We start from the raw sequence: 20,629 nt of genomic DNA, 5'->3' as shown, positions 1-20,629 counted from the left end.
TGGTTAAATGTGTTTGATGATCAGAAACATTTTGTGTGACAAACATGCAAAAGAATAAGAAATCAGGAAGGGGGCAAATAGTTTTTCACACCACTGTATATATATATATATATATACAGGTGCTGGTTATAAAATTAGAATATCATGACAAAGTTGATTTATTTCAGTAATTCCATTCAAAAAGTGAAACTTGTATATTAGATTCATTCATTACACACAGACTGATGTATTTCAAATGTTTATTTCTTTTAATGTTGATGATTATTACTAACAACTAATGAAAGTCCCAAATTCAGTATCTCGGAAAATTAGAATATCAATTAAGACCAATGCAAAAAAAGGATTTTTAGAAATGTTGGCCAACTGAAAGGTATGAACATGAAAAGTATGAGCATGTACAGCACTCGATATTTAGTTGGGGCTCCTTTGGCCTGGATTACTGCAGCAATGCGGCGTGGCATGGAGTCGATCAGTCTGTGGCACTGCTCAGGTGTTATGAGAGCCCATGTTGCTCTGATAGTGGCCTTCAGCTCTTCTGAATTGTTGGGTCTGGTGTATTGCATCTTCCTCTTCACAATACCCCATAGATTTTCTATGAGGTTAAGGTCAGGCGAGTTTGCTGGCCAATCAAGAACAGGGATACCATGGTCCTTAAACCAGGTACTGGTAGGTTTGGCACTGTGTGCAGGTGCCAGGTCCTGTTGGAAAATGAAATCTGCATCTCCATAAAGTTCGTCAGCAGCAGGAAGCATGAAGTGCTCTAAAACTTCCTGGTAGACGGCTGCGTTGACCTTGGACCTCAGAAAACACAATGGACCAACACCAGCAGATGACATGGCACCCCAAACCATCACTGACTGGAAACTTTACACTGGACCTCAAGCAACATGGATTCTGTGCCTCTCCTCTCTTCCTCCAGACTCTGGGACCTTGATTTCCAAAGGAAATGCTAAATTTACTTTCATCAGAGAACATAACTTTGGACCACTCAGCAGCAGTCCAAAGGCGAGACGCTTCTGACGCTGTCTCTTGTTCAAGAGTGACTTGACACAAGGAATGCGACAGCTGAAACCCATGTCTTGCATACGTCTGTGCGTGGTAGTTCTTGAAGCACTGACTCCAGCTGCAGTCCACTCTTTGTGAATCTCCCCCACATTTTTGAATGGGTTTTGTTTCACAATCCTCTCCAGGATGCGGTTATCCCTATTGCTTGTACACTTTTTTCTACCACATCTTGTCCTTCCCTTTGCCTCTCTATTAATGTGCTTGGACACAGAGCTCTGTGAACAGCCAACCTCTTTAGCAATGACCTTTTGTGTCTTGCCCTCCTTGTGCGAGGTGTCAATGGTCGTCTTTTGGACAACTGTCAAGTCAGCAGTCTTCCCCATGATTGTGTAGCCTACAGAACTAGACTGAGAGACCATTTAAAGGCTTTTGCAGGTGTTTTGAGTTAATTAGCTGATTAGAGTGTGGCACCAGGTGTCTTCAATATTGAAACTTTTCACAATATTCTAATTTTCCGAGATACTGAATTTGGGACTTTCATTAGTTGTCAGTTATAATCATCAACATTAAAAGAAATAAACATTTGAAATACATCAGTCTGTGTGTAATGAATGAATCTAATATACAAGTTTCACTTTTTGAATGGAATTACTGAAATAAATCAACTTTGTCATGATATTCTAATTTTATGACCAGTACCTGTATATATATATATATATATATATATATATATATATATATATATATATATATATATATATATATATATATATACAGTATATGTAGGCAGGGTTATTAATGAATTAATTAATGATCCTTACAATTTTCCAACCATTAGAACACTTTTGAAATTGAGCTGTAGAAGAATTAATGTTTATCAATTGCAAATATCACTGGTTATATGAAAGATTAATTAAACTGAATGAAGTTGATCGTTAATCCATTATTTGGGACACAATTTTTCCATTACAGGGTTGTTCATTGTTCACTGTTTACTACAGGCCTCATTCACCAATTAGAAGAAAAAGACATTTCCTAAAATAAACAATAGGCATATTCAATGAATAGTACAGTTTTGCCTGCTTTGTCAATTATGTTTATTACAGCAACCTGCTATTTTGAATATTTCTGATGAAACCTTTGGGATGGCAGACATGCAAAGCCATAAATTATGGAAATTTACTAGTACCCCGTGACCCTGAATTGGAATAACTGGGTTTAAAAATGAATAATTGGAATCACAGCATATGCTTTTGATTTCAATTCAGATTAGTGTAAATAGGACAAATTATTACAGCACAACTTGCAGTTTTTACTTGAATTTTTTGCTCATTGAATAATTCATATTTAGTTTTAAATAAATTAGAAATTTAAAAAATAGTGTTACGTTTCTGAATTTAACATTGATACATTTTCAATATTAAGAACCTCTGATTTGTGGAATCACAGTACAAATAGGTTAATACAAATTATGTCATTTGAAAAAGTAAAGAGAAGAAGATTCAACAAATAACTACAGGTGCTAAAATAAGTGAGTACAAAGTTTTAAAACCAACATAAAGCACCCTAACTAGTCTTACCTGTACAGCTTAGTTTAAATCAAGTAAGTAAACACCAGACAATTTCAGTAATAGCATTACAAGTGCTGGTTTGTTTGTAAAGTGCTATAAAACTAAATCAAAATGTTGTAGAATACAGCAGTCTGCTATGAAAAAAATAAAGTACAAATTAAAAAGAGAAATTCAAGTCTTCTTCTTCTTTCGACTGCTTCCATTAGGGGTTGCCACAGCAGATCATCGTCTTCCATATCTTTCTGTCCTCTGCATCTTGCTCTGTTACACCCATCACCTGCTTGTCCTCTCTCACCACATCCATAAACCTTCGCTTAGGCCTTCCTCTTTTTCTCTTCCCTGGCAGTTCTATCCTTAGCATCTTTCACCCAATATACCCAGCATCTCTCCTCTGCACATGTCCAAGCCAACGCAATCTCGCCTCTCTGACTTTGACACCAACTTGAGCTGACCCTCTAATGTACTAATTTCTAATCCTATCCATCCTCGTCACACCCAGTGTAAATCTTAGCATCTTTAACTCTGCTACCTCCAGCTCTGTCTCCTGCTTTCCGGTCAGTGCCACCATCTCCAACCCATATAACATAGCTGGTCTCACTACTGTCCTGTAGACCTTCCGTTTCACTCTTGCTGATACCCGTCTGTTACAAATTACTCCTGACACTCTTCTCCACCCTTTCCACCCTGCCTGCACTGTCTTTTTCACCTCTCTTCCACAATCCCTATTATTCTGTACTGTTGATCCCAAGTATTTAAACTCATCCACCTTTGCCAACTCTACTCCCTGCATCCTCACCATTCCACTGACCTCCCTCTCATTTACACACATGTACTCTGTCTTGTTCCTACTGACCTTCATTCATCTCCTCTCTAGAGCATATCTCCACCTCTCCAGGGTCTCCTCAACCTGCTCCCTACTATCGCTACAGATCACAATGTCATCAGCAAACATCATAGTCCACGGGGACTCCTGTCTAATCTCGTCTGTCAGCCTGTCTATCACCATTGCAAATAAGAATGGGCTCAGAGCCAATCCCTGATGTAATCCCACCTCCAACTTGAATGCATCCGCCACTCCTACCGCAGACCTCACCACTGTCACTCTTCCCTTGTACATATCCTGTACAACTTTAACATACTTCTCTGCCACTCCCGACTTCCTCATACAATACCACAACTCCTCTCGAGGCACCCTGTCATATGCTTTCTCCAGGTCCACAAAGACGCAATGCAACTCCTTCTGGCCTTCTCTAAACTTCTCCATCAACATCCTCAGAGCAAACATTGCATCTGTGGTGCTCTTTCTTGGCATGAAACCATACTGCTGTTCACTAATCATCACCTCACTTCTTAACCTAGCTTTTACTACTCTTTCCCATAACTTCATGCTGTGGCTCATCAATTGTATTCCCCTGTAGTTACTGCAGTCCTGCACACCCTCCTTTTTCTCTTTACTAAAATGTAGGTTTCAATCAAAATGATCCATCAGGGTAACAAAAATGATTACACATGGTGAGTAGTTCAGCTTTAAATCAAAGCATCTCTATGCTTATCTTTTTGAAGCAGATGTCCACATACATATGGTATTTACTATACATGAAAAGTTAAAGGAAACTTTCAATCTTAAAAAAGAACATTGCTACTCTAAAACCTGAGAGTAGAGGCTAAGAATTGACCTGTTGGTCACAAAAGAACACTTTTTTGTTTAACACAGCAGTGCCTAAATTCAGGATAACCATCTATTCACTGTCAAGGTTAGTGGTAAAAGTGTCATGATTTGTACTTGTTTATCTTTCCATAGATCTAATCAATTTGGTATCTTTAAGTGAAGTATGAATTCAGACTCAAACCAAGATAATCTGGAAGAAAATTCTTAACTCTGTCAGTGAGATGAAGTTGGGCTAAAAAGGTTTCTTCAGCATGGTCACGGTCATAAACATTGCAACAAATCTACAAAACAGTTTTCTGAAGAAGTGTGGTCAAAGTTCATCAAACCTGAGATATTGAAAAGTCAGTCAGTCAGTCATTGTCCAACCCGCTATATCCTAACACAGGGTCACGGGGGTCTGCGATATTGAAAAGTAATTCTAGAAAAGTTTTGGTTGTTGTCATGGATAGTAAAATATGCTTTATTGCATTTAAACAATTATTTACATTTGCAAAATGATTTTCACTTAAATAAACATATTTGAATTATAACACAAGGCATGAATCAACTATTCACAGGCAGCAGCCAGGTGAAGGGTTCAAACCCAGTTCTGTGAAGCAGCAGCAAACACTGGGCCCCACACTCTAATTTTTGCCATGCTAAATTCTTGAGTACTTAGATCCTTTTAAATTTTTTAAAGGCAGATTCCATTTTCCTTAATATGTTCTTGACCATAACCAAGAAATGTTATTGAAAAAAAATGTAAGTTATAATAAATGACACCAAGCAATATCATTAAATAACGCAGTACTTTTACGACATTACTGTATTTTTAAGTAAAGGATACTACCGCCTTTATTATAGTAAGAAGGCTGACAAACGTCCAAAAACTATAAACATCCAACCCATTCACCAAAGACAATTTAATGGAATTTTGAATTACCACTTACATCAAGCACGAAGTTCGATCGTACATCACGGTACAGACCAAAATCTAAAAAAATCTTACAAATTAAAATAAAAATGCTTTTTATTTGTAAAATAAATGTAAATGTGAGGGTTTCTGAAAAAAGACCTCATCGGAGAAACACATTACATTTAATACCGTGCTGGGCTGCTGATGTTAAATTTCTTGATATCAAAATCTATTCACTTCACTCCGGGGAAACCTCATTTGAAATAGAAGGTGGAATATTTCACATTGCAGCACGTGTCTACTCAATTTATATCTGTGATGAATGAGAAAATCGAGCAGGGGCAGTTGCTCCAACGCAATTGTCTCGTTCATCCAAGAAAGAGCAGTAGTTAGAGCATGGAAAAATTACAGTACTGTACACGGAATGGTCTTATCTAACAAAAAAACTTTACGTAAAGAAAAATTAAACATTCTTTCGGCAGTAGAAGTGGGTGACAGCGTATCCATTCACAAATCCTCAACAAGAAACAGAAAATATGTTCTGATCTGTATTATATACAAGTTAAAGTAGCCAGGCACCATTTAAAAACTTGGAAGGAGCATGTGGATGTGGTACAAAGTAGAATTTACGGAACTCTTGTTTTCAGAGCATAATTTCCGGGGATATGGGACAGACCGGAAGCTGCGTGGCGAAGTGAGCACATTGTTGCCTGGTGAAGAGTGAGAGACTGGGAGCTGGACAGTTTGCTGCATACATAGAGCCATGACGCTGACCCTGACGGTGAATTCTGCTAGCCCTCCGCTTGGTGAGTGAGGGATGGAGATGGGTACCGAGTTGTTCTAATGCATTATTTTACCCGTTTGGCGTTACTTGTCAGTATAAAGTAAAGGGCCAAGTGTAAGAAGAGATGGGGGTTGGGTAATTTGGGTGCGTGGCTGATGCAAGAGCACAGAAATGTTAGAGTGGCAGGAGAGATGCGTTTTGTAAAAGGAGACAAGCATGACACAGTCATTGGGAAACTGTATTATGGAGTTTACTTTCTTGCTATTTTGGAGTTTACTTTCTTGCTATTTTATGTGGTATTTATTGGATTTGACTTTTCTTTAGTAAAAGGCTGACCACGTAAAGAACAATTTTAGATACATTTAAGGTGGTTAAGTTAAAAGAAATTAAAAAGCGAATTAACATTTAAAGATGTTTTTAGGACAAACATTCAAATTTGAATCGTAAACGGTCACCCACTAGCTGTGATGATAGAACTGTAAAGCCAACCTAATGGTATACAATTTTGATTTTACCTTTAAGCCATGGTTCACTTTTTCCCTTTCACTTTTTTATTACAGTCAGACCTTATAAGCCTATTGCATACATTTACTGTATTTCAGTCAGATTGTTCAATATCAAAGCCCATTTGGAAGTGCTTGCTACAAATGCGACTTCCATTAATTTTCAGAGAGCCCAGCAGCATCAGACTCAAGATAGGAGTGAACTTACTACAGGAGCATCACCTGTTGGTCAGAGATCTAAAAGTGAAAGAGTTTTGGTTCTCTCCAGGGCTTTTCAGTTAGATCTGAGTAGAGGCCAGAGTATGTAAATGATATTAGTCAAAGAGTCATGTTTTTTCCCTCTATTTTTAGTAACTGTTGTAACTGCAAAGGAATTAAAATAAGTGGAAATTGCAAAATTAGGTTTGGGTTTCAAAATAATTTTGTACATACACTGTCAGTATTTATCACTTTCTTACATATATTTCACTAATAAACACAAACAATTCACCCTGTTCATTATATCACACATCTGTAAACTGTTCATCTCTGTGTTCACACTACTGTATAAACACGCATAAATGGATTCTGATGGGGTCTTTCCTAAAATTGCTGGTCCCAGTAACAAAGGCACTTGTCGAGTCAGAAATCGAGGGAAACTCACGACACACCCGGCAGAACATTATGTTATTTAGCTTGTCATATTCCAGCCACAGAATTTCTTTTGTCCATGAAACCAAAAAGCTGCACTTTCTTTTTGCCTCATAGTCTGATTTGTCATAACTTTTCTGCTTTGTGGTAGGCTTTTCTTTGGCTGTCCCTTTTTCACCCTGACCTGTCTTATTTGGCTCAGCAGAACTAAAATACCTGTGTAAATCCATCTATTTTTACACACGCACACACATAACGGTCAGCGATTTTTTACAATTCTCTGCGCAATCAACCTGTATCACATGTTTAAGCTTGCTGCGGGAGATTTCACTTGTCACGTTTGAATAGTAAGCTAATGAGTGATAAGACGATGTCAGAGGAATTGATGCGCAATTAATCCGTCACTGACCAATCAGTACTGCCGCTCTCTATACACAGTTCGCGCGATCGCAAAGTGAAAGTGACAGTAAAAAACAAGCGCGAATTTAAACGCGATTTCAATATTTCACATATTGACAGTGGCTCATCGATGCCCGAAAATGACATAATTACCCAGCTACATTTGCGAAAGAATGCAAAAGCATTGACATATATTTTTCCTTCCTATGATAGCCCGACTGGCAGGGCTGAGATAGATTTTGGTAGCCCGACTGGAAGACACAAAAGCCCCGGGACGTCGGGCTAGCGATTTTGCGAGCCCTGAATTGTGACTCTCCATGGCCAGAAGAGTACCTGGTACTTGAGAATACCACTGTTCCATCCTTACAGAAAATGGCAAAGTCAAAGTTAGCGGAGTGTCTAGTGAAGACGGTCAATTGACTGTCTGAATATTCACCACTGAAGCAGCAACTGAGGTCTTGCCCTATCACAGTCACACTCCTGATGGATCAGATGCGTCTGTCACATTAGACCAGTTTCCTTTTAGAGGCTCTGTTGGGTGCATGTATAATGAAAAATGTTGGATTGGTGTGATTCGTGACAAGAGTGCAGTGGAATCAGACATCCTTATGTTTCATGCATCCAAATTGTCCTGCACAGTCTTTCCTTTGGCCACCTAGAGATGATATTTGTTGGGTACTATTATGGTGTGTCATTGCACTGCTTAGTGCACCTACAACGGTCAGTGGAAGGCAATGCCATCATGATCTTAATGACAAAGATGTCCTACACTTCGCTTCGATTGCAGTACCAAAATTTTAACATTTCATTATAACTAGCGTTGTACTTTATGATAAATCAAGCAGCTGTTGTTCATGTGTTGTACTTAATGTGCCTTTGGTGATTTATTTTTTTGCATTAATCCTATATCCAAGTTAGTGATGAAGAACTTGATGATTATCATTACTGACAAATGGTGAATTTAATATGTATAGAATGGAAAATACAAATGAAAGTTTTGCATATGAAAAGTAATACTTGGCTTTTTTTTGTTTTTTGTTTTTTTTTTTTTTTATAAAGAAGGGACCCTGCAGCAAAAATTATTGAAAAATGTCTGAAGATTCCCTCACTGCATTAAGCTGGTCTGAAAATTAGACCCAAAATGATTTTTTCACATTTGAGAGGTCTGCTGTTCAAACACTGATTCACTTTGTTTGTTTATAACCTTTTGAAAAGCCCTGTGTAGGTATCTAAACATGGAGAAAAGTTCAGCAGGCTGTATCATTTAGAAGTATGAAAAGCCAAAGAAGCAACATATTTGTTATTCCATTTTTGAAGGTCTGCTATTACCAAGTGGTGTCATCTGGAAGAAAAATTTAAAATTTGTTGTGTACTATACATATAACAGTGCCAGTATGCAAAATTTGAGCCTTCTAAGTGGTTTAGTACTCGAGATATGGTCTTGTGAAATTACTGAGAAAATAACAGTGTCAAATTTGACACCCCTCTTCTCTTACAAAATTGGCTCTATCTTGTAAAGTATTGATCTTGCATTAAAATAAACTTATAGGGTGTCTCCTGGATAACATGAGTACACCTGGTATTTTTTTTCAGAATTTTTTGAGACTGATGTGTGTGAGATTTCAGGAAAATCAGTTGAGTTGACATGGGTTGAATGACCCATCCCGAAGTAAAAATGTTTAAATACTGCCGAAATGTAATGTTCCTTCATCACCAATAATCTAGAGTGTCAGGAGTAATTTGTGACAGACGGGTATCAGCAAGAGTGAAAGGGAAGGTCTACAGGACAGCAGTGAGACCAGCTATGTTATATAGGTTAGAGAAGGTGGCACTGACCAGAAAGCAGGAGACGGAGCTGGAGGTAGCAGAGTTAAAGATGCTGAGATTCGCACTGGGTGTGACGAGGATGGATAGGATTAGAAATGAGTACATTAGAGGGTCAGCTCAAGTTGGACGGTTGGGAGACAGTCAGAGAGGCACGATTGTGTTGGTTTGGACATGTGCAGAGGAGAGATGCTGGGTATATTGGGAGAAGGATGCTAAGGATAGAGCTGCCAGGGAAGAGGAAAAGAGGAAGGCCTAAGCGAAGGGTTATGGATGTGGTGAGAAAGGACATGCAGGTGATGGGTGTAACAGAACAAGATGCAGAGGACAGAAAGATATGGAAGACGATGATCTGCTGTGGCAACCCCTAACGGGAGCAGCCAAAAGAAGATCACCAATAAGCTTTAGTTTATCAGCAAACACACAGCTTCGCACTAATTAATTTCCCCTTTGGCAAGAACCAATGAAAGGGTGTTTAAAAAAAATCTTCTGGAAGGCAAAATCTGGCCCAAGGTTGACTAACTGAGTAGAGCTGGTGTGCTCTGTCCATTTCAGAATAAATAGACTGGTTTCAAGGACTGACTTGTTACGTTTATCCCTATAAGTTCAAGATGCAAGACCCATCGCAGGTTGAAAATAAACAGAAACACTTATATCGGAGGCTAATTTACCATCTCCAGTTTCCATGATCTGCATATCTTTGAACTGTAGGGGAACTGTGGAAAAGTGTGTTTATGGGTCCGCATCAGTATGCTAGTTTTTAAAGTAGAAACAGTATGCTGGGCTCAGGGGGCTGTTGTATGTGTGCATGGTGTATCCGAGCAGTCATGGGATATTGAGATGAGGAGATAGGTTGGACATGAATGCACATGCATACGCCTGCAGCTCAGTCATTTTCCTCATTAGTGCCCTGGGATCTAAATTAAAATGCTTACGCTTGCTTGTGTGCAAAAGAGCCAAAGCAGGATAGACAGAGTGAGAACGAAAAACGTAAGAAAGGGTGTTAAGAGATTGGAATTTAAAAAGGAAAAACCAGAGAGGCAGGATCAGGGCTGAGCTTGTGCAGCAGAATAGAGACAAGCAGTCGGAATGCGGCTTTAGGTGGAGCGAGTGAATGTCACACTTCGGGCAGGGTCGCTCCTGCCGAGCACCCAAGGAGCAGGAGCGACTATCCTCTTTGAGCAACATCTGCAGACATCTGTTTGAATGAATGGCTCATGATGGCTTTTATGGACAAGATTAAACTTGCGTTTTAACCTTGGTGTTTTAACTTATTTTTGGGATTATTTATTTATTGGATTGTAACCTCCACATAAAACTGTTTTTATTATTTATTTATTTATTTGAAAGACTGCACTTTTCTTTGAACACTTTGAATTTTAATAAAAGCACTAAATACTTTGCACATTTCCTTTATGTGTGACCTCATTGCCCAGTCCATCTTGGTTTACATCTATGAATGTCCCAGGTTCAAGTGGGGTATGTCATCTGTGAGTATGAAGCTGGTCCATCTGGCAGAAACCTGCAAACTCCACAAAGGCAACACCCAGAACTTGAACCTCTGTCTCCTTGTTAGGAGGCAGCAGCACTAACACTGTACCACTGTGACACCTAGTTTTATTGTGATCTTGTATGTTATTACAACTGGTCAGTTGTAGTTGTATGTTTAAAATAGTCAGAATTATCTTCTATTCATGTTTTGTAATTGTGTATCCCAGTATAGGATAATTCTTTAGTCCCTCTCTTGCTTTTTTTAAAGCTTTTTGAAAAGTAAAGACTTGTATGCTCCATTAACTTAAATGCAATTGTTTTGCTGTTTTGTTTTGTGAGTGGAGATATAGTGTCTATATTGTAAGCTTGACCAGACATATACAAAGTGAAATCGTCCACATAATTCTGTCACAGTTGCACTTATACTGAAGTGCTCGGCAATTGATTTGCAGCATGGCATGTTTTTTATGTAGCTGTGTTTTTTGTTTTAAGGTGCCCTACTGACTGCAGAGCATGTTAAGTCAACTGTGAATGTGGCAATAGACCAAGGAAAAGAAACCAGTTTGAAAGTTGCAGAGTAAGTATGAAACCAACCAATGTTTCACCACTCCCACAGCAGAATCCTTATTTTGAACAGTCCTTCCTATTTAGAACTTTCTCAGGTTATTTCAGGTTTTGTTTTGCTGGAATACTTTAAGCTGTATTTGCAGTTGATATTGTAATATAATGTTGTTTTGTTATTATGAAGCAGCAAAACCACAGGGAATTTGTAATTTTCTCAACTAAAACCATACTGTTTATACACAGGTGTGAGTAAGTGGATGCTAACATTTTTGCCCTATTCTAGCTCAGCTTCTTCTCCAAGATTCTTAGCATATTTGATTATAGCAATCTGCATTTCCTGATGTAAGTACTTATATACATTTTATTTATTTACAGCAGTGTGTCTTTTAATGATGTGAACTCAATTGTACGATATTTGGCTCGATTGTCTCCTAGCCATGTCTTGTATGGCACCAACTTGTTGGAGCAAGCTGAGGTAAGCAACATTTGGTTATGTTCTTTTGTCCAATTTCATTCTTTTTCTGCCTTTAAAGTCAAATTTTTTTAGCAAATAGCTGTTTGTTCAATGAATCATTCACAACTGAGAAGCACAGCATCATTTTGTAGAGACAGTCGCACATTGTTGTGGTGAAAGCTTGTATTTCTCAGAGCACCTAAGAAGAACACTCTTGAATGATGTCATGGATTTACTCATGAGTGGAAGGTAAACATCCAGCCCTTTTTAGTTAGGGATGTGTTTACATTATTGATAAATTTTATAATCAACAGATGATGTCTATATAGAATTTTAAATATGAAATAGAAAAATTAACTTTATGGCTTTTGAAATGTTTGTGATTGCCTTATGTTGCATTTTGAAAGGTGCCACCTATGTGTTTGTCTGGTAAGAGGGTCCTCTCACTAGAGTGTTTCAATTGATCAAACATCTCCTTTATGTATGTATGTGTCATTAATTAGTAATCCTTCCACTTGCTTTCAAGTAGTAGCTGTGTTTTGAAATATGTTGGCTGTACTCTCTGCACACCACATCACATTTTGAAAGGAAATGTTGATAGGAGTCTTCTATTTGGCTGTCATTTTAGTTTTTGGTAAAGGTTTTTATTAACTAGTGTATGTTGGTAATGAAGAGCGTTTGTATCTTCTAGCTCTCTCCATGTTTACTTTAGTAATAAATTGGCATAAAATGTAAAAATAGATAAGTACAGCATCAAGTTTCCTTGGCTGTATTTATGAATTCTTATGTTAGATGGTACATCGTTGTTAATTATGTTTAAAAAAAAAAAACAAAAAAAAAACACATTCGTGCTTTGTAGTGTGAAGTAAATTACAGTATGTGTCATCTTATTGACTGTGTCGGCAGGAAGTAGTGAGATTTTTTTTTTATTGTTTAATATAGATGTTTGTACACTGTTGTATTTTGTGATTTTTTTTTTTTTTTGGGTAGATTTGGGTCAGGTTGTTTAGGTTAATCAGGTGATGTTTGTGCAGCGTGGTCTTCAATAGTGCCACGGATTTTCATTGGGGTTGAGATCAGGCAATTGCAGGACATGTATCTTTTTGTCCGTAAACTACTCTAAATTTAATTTGGTGTTAATTTTGGGATCCTTGAATGAATGTCATGATACCAGAGTTTTTGTATTCGATTCAAATACCAGTTAAATTTCATAATACTTTATACCTATTTGATACCATGGCAAAAAGAGAAAACAGCAGCTTTAAAATAGAGCTATATGATTCAAGGAATTGCCCAGCTATCACTGAAGTAAACTTTTATATTGGCTTATTTCAAATTACATTGCAAGACTTTAATTTAATTTATCATAGACATGGGAATCACTCCTGAGTAAATACAAATTGTGGGGATTTTAATATAGGGCTTATAAAGAATATCATCATGGATTACCTGATATTTCTTGCCATGTGCTCATTCAATTTTTTCTCTGACATTTTCTCTCCTGTAACTGAAAAATTACAGAGAACTGTAAAATGTATTTGTATAATAGTTTACTTTTGCATATGAAGTTTAGTCATTGAAAATATATCTGCCAAATTTCCTTGGTACCTGTTTGTGTTTTGGGAAATGATTTTCCAGGCTGTTGCTTTAACACTTCTCTCTCTTATTTTTGCTGGAACAAATTTCTGGAATTGACACAATGAAAATTGAGAAAAGTAAAATGATAGAAAAAGTAACATAACAATAACTTCTGCAGATCATTTATGATCATTAAAATGCATGTAAATGGCTTCTGCTTAACCAAGTTTAGCTGGCTTTCTGATCCTTGGTTTTACAGGCCATAGTCTTAAATGCTGCATAATGATCTCATTTTTTTTTCCAATGAAATTAATCTAACCATAACTGAAAGAATGAAATTTTAGAAAATCATAAAAGCATACAATGATAAAGTGGTAGGTTTTTTTTAATGAACAAGAACATTTCTGCCTTGCTGCAGGAAATTCTGTTTCTGTGCCTTTTTGTTGACCACATTAGAAGTTGCACTGTACAATCTCTGACTGTCCGCACTAGTGCACATGTATTCTTTTGCATTGTAGTATTTTATTTACCAGACAGTATTATTCAAAGCAATCTGTAAAATGAGTTTCATTGTTTACTAGACAGTTGCAAAGTTAACATGTACCAAACGAACTTTTAAAGGATATAAGCATATATATATATATATATAATTCACTAAGTCCATGGCAAGCAAGACACACGCAAGACCGAACCCCGCCCACCAACAATTCACCAAGCAGCCGACCGTGGCACATGCACTACAGAGCCAACAATTCATGTGAGAGCGAAAGCATTTGCCAGGAATGTTTTCATTAATCAAGAAAGAAAGTCGGAGGTTCGAAGATGATCACATACCGTCGTAGTTCCGACCATAAACGATGCCGACTGGCGATCCGGCGGCGCTATTCCCATGACCTGCCGGGCAGCCATTACTCCCACTGGCATGCCTCCGCATAAAGTCAAACTTAAAATTTGTTCAGTCGTCATGCTTCTCAGAAACCTCATGCCAGCAAGAAGTCTGTAAAGACGCTAGACTGACTGTTCTCAGCATTCACCGCAATGTACTGAAGTGTAAAACAATCGCAGCTCCTACCTCACAAACTGTCCATATTCCCCAGATTTCCCTGACCCCATCAGATTCAAATTTGCCTTTTACATGCAGACAATTTCCTGTTAGATTGGCCTTTGCAATGACAATTAATAAGGCACAGGGCCAAACTTTCAAAAAGATATGCCTGTATCTGCCAAAACCAGATTTCAGTCACGGAGAATTGTATGTTGCTCTCTCCAGAGTTCCATCTTTTCATTCACTTAAGGCACACCGGCACGTGTGCGAGAGAGACAGACGCACACACACAGGCGCGCGACAGAGAGAGAGAGACACACACACACACACACACACACACAGGCGCGAGAGAGAGAGAGAATCCCTGACCCCATCAGATTCAAATTTGCCTTTTACGTTTACACACACACAATTTCCTGTTAGATTGGCCTTTGCAATGACAATTAATAAGGCACAGGGACACACTTTCAAAACGATATGCCTGTATCTGCCAAACCCAGTTTTCAGTCACGGACAATTGTATGTTGCTCTCTCCAGAGTTCCATCTTTTCATTCAATTATAGTCATATCCTCAAACCCACCCCATTTGGACAACTGTGTCTTTCAGGAAGTGTTCACCCATCAATACATAATTATGCGGCGTATGCTACGCCGCGGGTTGACTAGTAGGTTATAATTAGCTTAGTTGTTAGATGAATAAAGGGAATTGCTTAACTCGTGGAATGCAGAGTGATTAAGTAATGATCTAATAACATTATAGGTTAACATTTTAGAAACATGTAGTGGCTGATCCTAAGTGTTATGTTCAAAATCAGATCTGAAAAATTCCACAGTATTGCACAGCACACCTTAAGTAACACAATGATGAAATAAATGCAAGGTAAAACCAACTTTTTACATTCGATTTTTTTTTTTGCCATCCAAGATTATTTTTTAATAAATTTGAGTTATATTAGTACCAGTAATGGCGCACTGCACAATAACGTGCAGTGAATACACTTGACTTGAACATTCATAGTTTTCATACTCTTTCTTTGTACGTTTTAGCATTTGTTTGCTCAGTGGTTGGTGCGCTTGCTGCTTCCTGAGCAGCTCTTCTTTACTCCACCCTAATGGCTTGCTTCTTCACTTCTTTCATCAGCATCTTTTCGTATTAAAACTGTTTAAGTCAGTGTTTGTGTTGCAATTACTTAGGCACGTTTATTTTTTTAATTTTCAGTTAAACTGGCTGTAAGAGCCATTTTCCTTGTTCTATAAGATTCATGAATGTTTATTAGATGACAATGCATAAACTATGGAAGGTTTCTATAACCCCCGTGAATAGAATCGTTTTGGTATGTTAATGCCATTTCTAATAGCTTGGAGTAAACATTATTCTTCAGTTAGTTAGTGTCAGCCTTGCCTTGTATAAGGTGTAGAGGCATACGGTTTTTAACCGTGACCGCACGTTATCGTGCCTGGGCACTTGGCTATGTGCCAACCGGCTTACGAGCCTTTAAGTAGAAAAGAACAAATTAAGAAACTTTAAGTAGGAAAGAAGAAATTAAGAACCTTTAAGTATAAAAATACTAAAGTCTTTCAAGAAAAGCTAAGTTTATAGAAGATTCATTTTTCCCTTTTTTTTTTTTTTTTTTTTTTTTTTTTTTTTTGCCTTTTATTCTACGTGTGTAACTATTTTTTTTTTTTTTTTATTCTTGTTTGGATTATTCGCTTTTAACTTTCACTAAAAAACCTTTAAAATGAACTCTTGGACTCTGTGAATTCTTTTGACAAGCGTCTTACCCGTGCCTGATGACACCTTATATTTTTGCAGCTACACTGGCACTTAAGGGGAAGTGACGGCGAAGGTGGTAGGGAATGAGAATAGTGCTGTATGCATGTGCTGCACAGTTTGCTTTTGCTTGAACTAAAATACTTTCTTGAAGAATTGGACAATGAAAATTTTTATTAACTGAAAGCCAGTGGGCACAAGTAAAAGAACTAGAAGTCTACTTTCTTACTCCTTTACTGTCACCAAGAGGTTGCAATATGAAGATTTAACACCCGGTAAATTTTTCTTGAGATGGAAGAGCTTGATATATTGCCTGAACAAAAGTGGAGGGTTAATAGCTGATGGCATTGTATCCTCAATGAAGAAAAGAGAGTCTGTTACTGGATAATCAAATCTTGTTAGCTGCTGTTTATGTTGATCCAATGAGCCGAATTTTGTTGAGCAGTGACCAGATTGCCAATGGGGAAAAAAGGTACTCTGTGATGTAGCAGTTTGCATGAAGGGATTACTACTACCTGAAACATCACTGGATGAAGCTATAACCACTGGTAACTCAGGATCATCCTCTTCAAAAGAAGAATTAGACTTTGATTCCTACTTGGACAAAATGGAAGTTTTAAAAGCAAAGCAACATTGCCTATGCATGAAAGATAAATGACCAGTAAATGTCCAAATAAACAGATTCCATCAGGAGTTTTTTTTTTTAAAGAATTAAAAGAATTTTAAAAATGTGATCATCGAAACTGACTGTAGAAGAAGCCATCCTTGTTGGTCCAGAGATTATTAGTGATGTGGCCAGAACTGTGACAGCAATGCCACCCACCCAAGTCAGTGTTGAACGACTATTTTCAGCTCTAAAAATAATCAAGTCAGATTTAAGAGATTTTATGAAAGAGGATCTGACAGAAGCAATTCTGTTTCATAGAACATTGCATTGAGTTAATTTTGGATTGCATTTAACAGCTATTCTACTCTACAACTATATTCCATGTTTAATATATAAACTGTTTTAGGTTTTCCAGGTTTTGTTTTTGTTTTTTGTTCATGTAGTTAAGCTTTGTTTTTGTTTAAAAACTACCGAAGAATGTGGTTTATATTTTTTGAACTCGTAAAGTTCCTGATTTTTGTGCATGCTACTACTTACCACTTGATAAAAACAATAAGTAAAACCTTATTGTTTTCATTCTTTTATCTTTTGTTTAACTGACCAATACGGTAGAGTGTCAGCTTCCTAGCCAGTAGTTCTGTGGTTAAATGATGTATATGTTGCCGGTCTTCAATCAACATGGAAAATACATTAGCACATTAAATTCAGAGGAGTCAGGGAGTCGGAGTCAGAAGTACCGGAAACTAAGGCGTTTTAAGTCGAAAAATTAATCTACCGACTCCACAGCCCTGGTTTGAAGTGATCTGGTAACAGTGACGTTCAATACTTCATGGTGATCCCCACTCCCATCAATGTCATATACTAATATACACACGCTCTGACCTCCAAAGGATAAAATGGTAATTTGGTTCTACTTGAAACACTGCTGTGGGCAAATAGGAATTTATAGAGCTATGTAGATGAGATAATAAATCTGAAATAAACTGATTATTCTATACAAGTATACCAAAACAGTCAGTGCCTTTTTTTTTTAAAGCTGGAGCCAACTGTGCCATTATCCTTCTGAATTCATATTGTACATTGCAAGTTTGCAATACCAATCAACACTCTGTGTTATGCACTTATTTGCAGATTGTTGTTTGCATGCAAGATAACAAATGACAAAATATGTGCTATAGACAAGCCACGATAAAACAATGAAGTATGAATTTTTTTTTTTTTTTTTTTTTTTTTTTTTTGTAACACATGCCAAGTTGCTTTTTTTTTTTTTTGAGGATGGTAAAGAACAACTGAGAATGCAGTGTTTGAGTGAGTAAAAGTATCATATAGTAACTTCTAGTTTCCGGTTGATAGATATTTATTCAAATCCATTTTATGAGATCTAATTTTACAGTTTTATACCAATACAGCATTGCAATTTGCCACCAATTTAAAAAAAAAAAAAAAAAAAAACTTTGAAGGAATCATCTTTCAATCATCGTAATAACATTACTGAATATTTGTGGGTAAATCAACTAATTATTCGTAATCCTCAAGCATCTTTCCATGCAGGAACAACCCCCCTATGATAGCATCATACATCCTTGATATTTTAAAATGATACGACAATGTGAGCTTTTAAGACATTGCATGTCTCTAATGACTAAATTAGTGCAACCTTTCCATATAGGCCTATGTTCTTCAGAACTCTTAAGATGGTTGACTGGTCCACCTTTATTCCACACTCTGCTTTCGAACTCTGTATCACCTTCAGACTGATTGTCTTCTCAGTAGCCTCTCATATAAGTTTTTAAGAGTTTTGAGGAATAATAATTTCATATTCTGAACATTTTAATAGGAATTGAAATTAACTTTTGAAAGTTATATAAACTGCATAATGTGTTAGGCTTTTTAATAGATAGATAGATACTTTATTAATCCCAGGGGGAAATTCACATACTCCAGCAGCAAAAAATATTAAATTAAAGAGTAATAAAAAATGCAGGTAAAAAACAGACAATAACTTGAATAATGTTCAACGTTTACCCCCTCTGGTGGAGTTGAAGAGTCGCATAGTTTGGGGGAGGAATGATCTTCTCAGTCTGTCAGTGGAGCAGGACAGTGACAGCAGTCAATGATTGTATGCCTGTCAGAAATATTTTATGTTTCTATATTGGGTTTGTTGTTAACAGCTTTTCTGCTTTTTTACTTTCTAAACATGGGTATCATTGTGCTTGTTACAAGTACTCTCATTCACCTGTTAATTTTGTTTCTGAAGATTGACCATTGGTTGGAGTTTAGTAGCAGACATCTGTCAGGCCAGTTGGGATCAGCTCTGCAGGAACTGAACAGTGCTCTATCTCTCCGGACATTTCTAGTTGGAAATTCCATCTCTCTGGCTGACTTCTGTGTGTGGTCATCTCTCAAAGGTGAACTTTTAAGGAAGCCGTATCAAAATGGCTTTTACTTTTTTGTTTTCTTACCTTTTAAGATGTATTAAGTATTGACAACTAATACATTTCTCAAGTAATGGTCAGAGCATACTCCTAGAATTTCAGTTGATGCCAGTTGAAGTTACTATCAGATTCTAAGGTTGCATTATTAATGGCAATCAATAACTTAAAAGGTTGATGGTGTTGTAGTGCTTTAGTGCCTGCCTTTTTAAAAAAACAAAAAAAAATAGTAATTTCTTAATATTCTGTTCATGTTGAGTAGCTGAACTTTGAGAATGCCTCTTTGATCTTATTAAAGATGTTCCAACACTCCTCATTTACAACTTTTGTTATTCTCAACAGTAAATAGCACCTGGCAAAAATATTTCTCAGAGGGTCAGGCTCCTTGCCACATTAAACGCTGGTTCAGCTTTCTAAGTAATCATGAAGTCTTCAAATCCGTTGGTGGCAAATGGACCTGTGCATCAGTTCAACCACAGAGCAAACTAGTAAGTAACTCTTATCTCGCATTTACAGACAGTTTTTAGTGTGAGGGGCTCAATGGTAGAATATCATAATGCAGACTGATAGTGAAAGAACAGACTGCAGAAACATGTTTTTTCTTGATTCTCACGACATATATTTTTTTAAATGTATGTTTTCTCTGGAGTGGCAAAGTGTATAGGACTGCTGACTCACATATGCAGTGTCCCGAGTTTAGTTTCCATACCTGGTTGTTTTCTATAAGGGTTTTTCCTTTTGCTCCCACATCACCAGAGGCATACAAGTTTGGTTAGTTGGCAATTCTAAAGTGTCCCTATTTTTAGTGAGTGAGTGTGTTTGTGTGTACAGTGTATGTGTTTTTAAGTCCTGTGATGGACTTAGCACCCTGTCCATGTTCCCAGAACTCCCAGATCTGCATGTGCCTTGTTCTGCCATAAACTTTGTTTATTGTGCTGTGGAAAGTTATTTACTTGTAAAAGATTAATGTTTTATGTTTTAATTACAGTGGTTAAAGATAACTGGAATGAGTCTTTGCACATTGAGGAAATATAAAGGTCGATTACACATCTTGAACTGAAATAGAGGAGTACCAGCAAGCCTGCGATTCTCAAAAGAATCGCAAATCCAAGAATGGCAATCACTTTCTGTTCCCTCCGATACTTGGAGGGATGAAATATGGAGGGTGTGTGCGTCCTGGGAAAGTTCATTTAATTAAATAAACATATTTGTACTAAAGCAGTTTCTTTTTGGAGCTGTGACTCATCTGGGTGCCTTCGTTTATTGTTTTTATCCATGCACTCTCTTTTTTTGTTTTTCTATGGCTGTGTCGTCCGGTGAGGTGGTGTGGGCGCTCGCGTCCGGGCGGCTGTACAACCTGGCGTGCACGCTTTATCTCTAGTTTAGTTCAGGGTCGTAACCATGGTA

General features: G+C 37.3%; 1 protein-coding gene across 2 annotated transcripts in view; it reads left to right on the top strand.

The window, feature by feature from the left end:
• Positions 1 to 5,817: 5,817 nt before the first annotated feature.
• Positions 5,818 to 20,629, top strand: part of eprs1 (glutamyl-prolyl-tRNA synthetase 1) — a 208,488-nt gene continuing 193,676 nt past the window's right edge. For both annotated transcript variants that reach the window (XM_028797360.2, XM_051925007.1), the window contains exons 1-5: positions 5,818 to 5,946; positions 11,264 to 11,348; positions 11,711 to 11,810; positions 19,048 to 19,198; positions 19,565 to 19,710. In XM_028797360.2, coding sequence (XP_028653193.2) covers positions 5,904 to 5,946; positions 11,264 to 11,348; positions 11,711 to 11,810; positions 19,048 to 19,198; positions 19,565 to 19,710 — 525 coding nt within the window. In that variant the 5' untranslated portion in view covers positions 5,818 to 5,903. The remainder of the gene's footprint in view (positions 5,947 to 11,263; positions 11,349 to 11,710; positions 11,811 to 19,047; positions 19,199 to 19,564; positions 19,711 to 20,629) is intronic.

Source organism: Erpetoichthys calabaricus, chromosome 3 (assembly GCF_900747795.2).
Source record: "Erpetoichthys calabaricus chromosome 3, fErpCal1.3, whole genome shotgun sequence".
Lineage (NCBI taxonomy): Eukaryota > Metazoa > Chordata > Cladistia > Polypteriformes > Polypteridae > Erpetoichthys > Erpetoichthys calabaricus.
The sequence above is the reverse complement of the archived record's forward strand: the minus strand, read 5'-3'. Positions and strand labels throughout refer to the sequence as shown.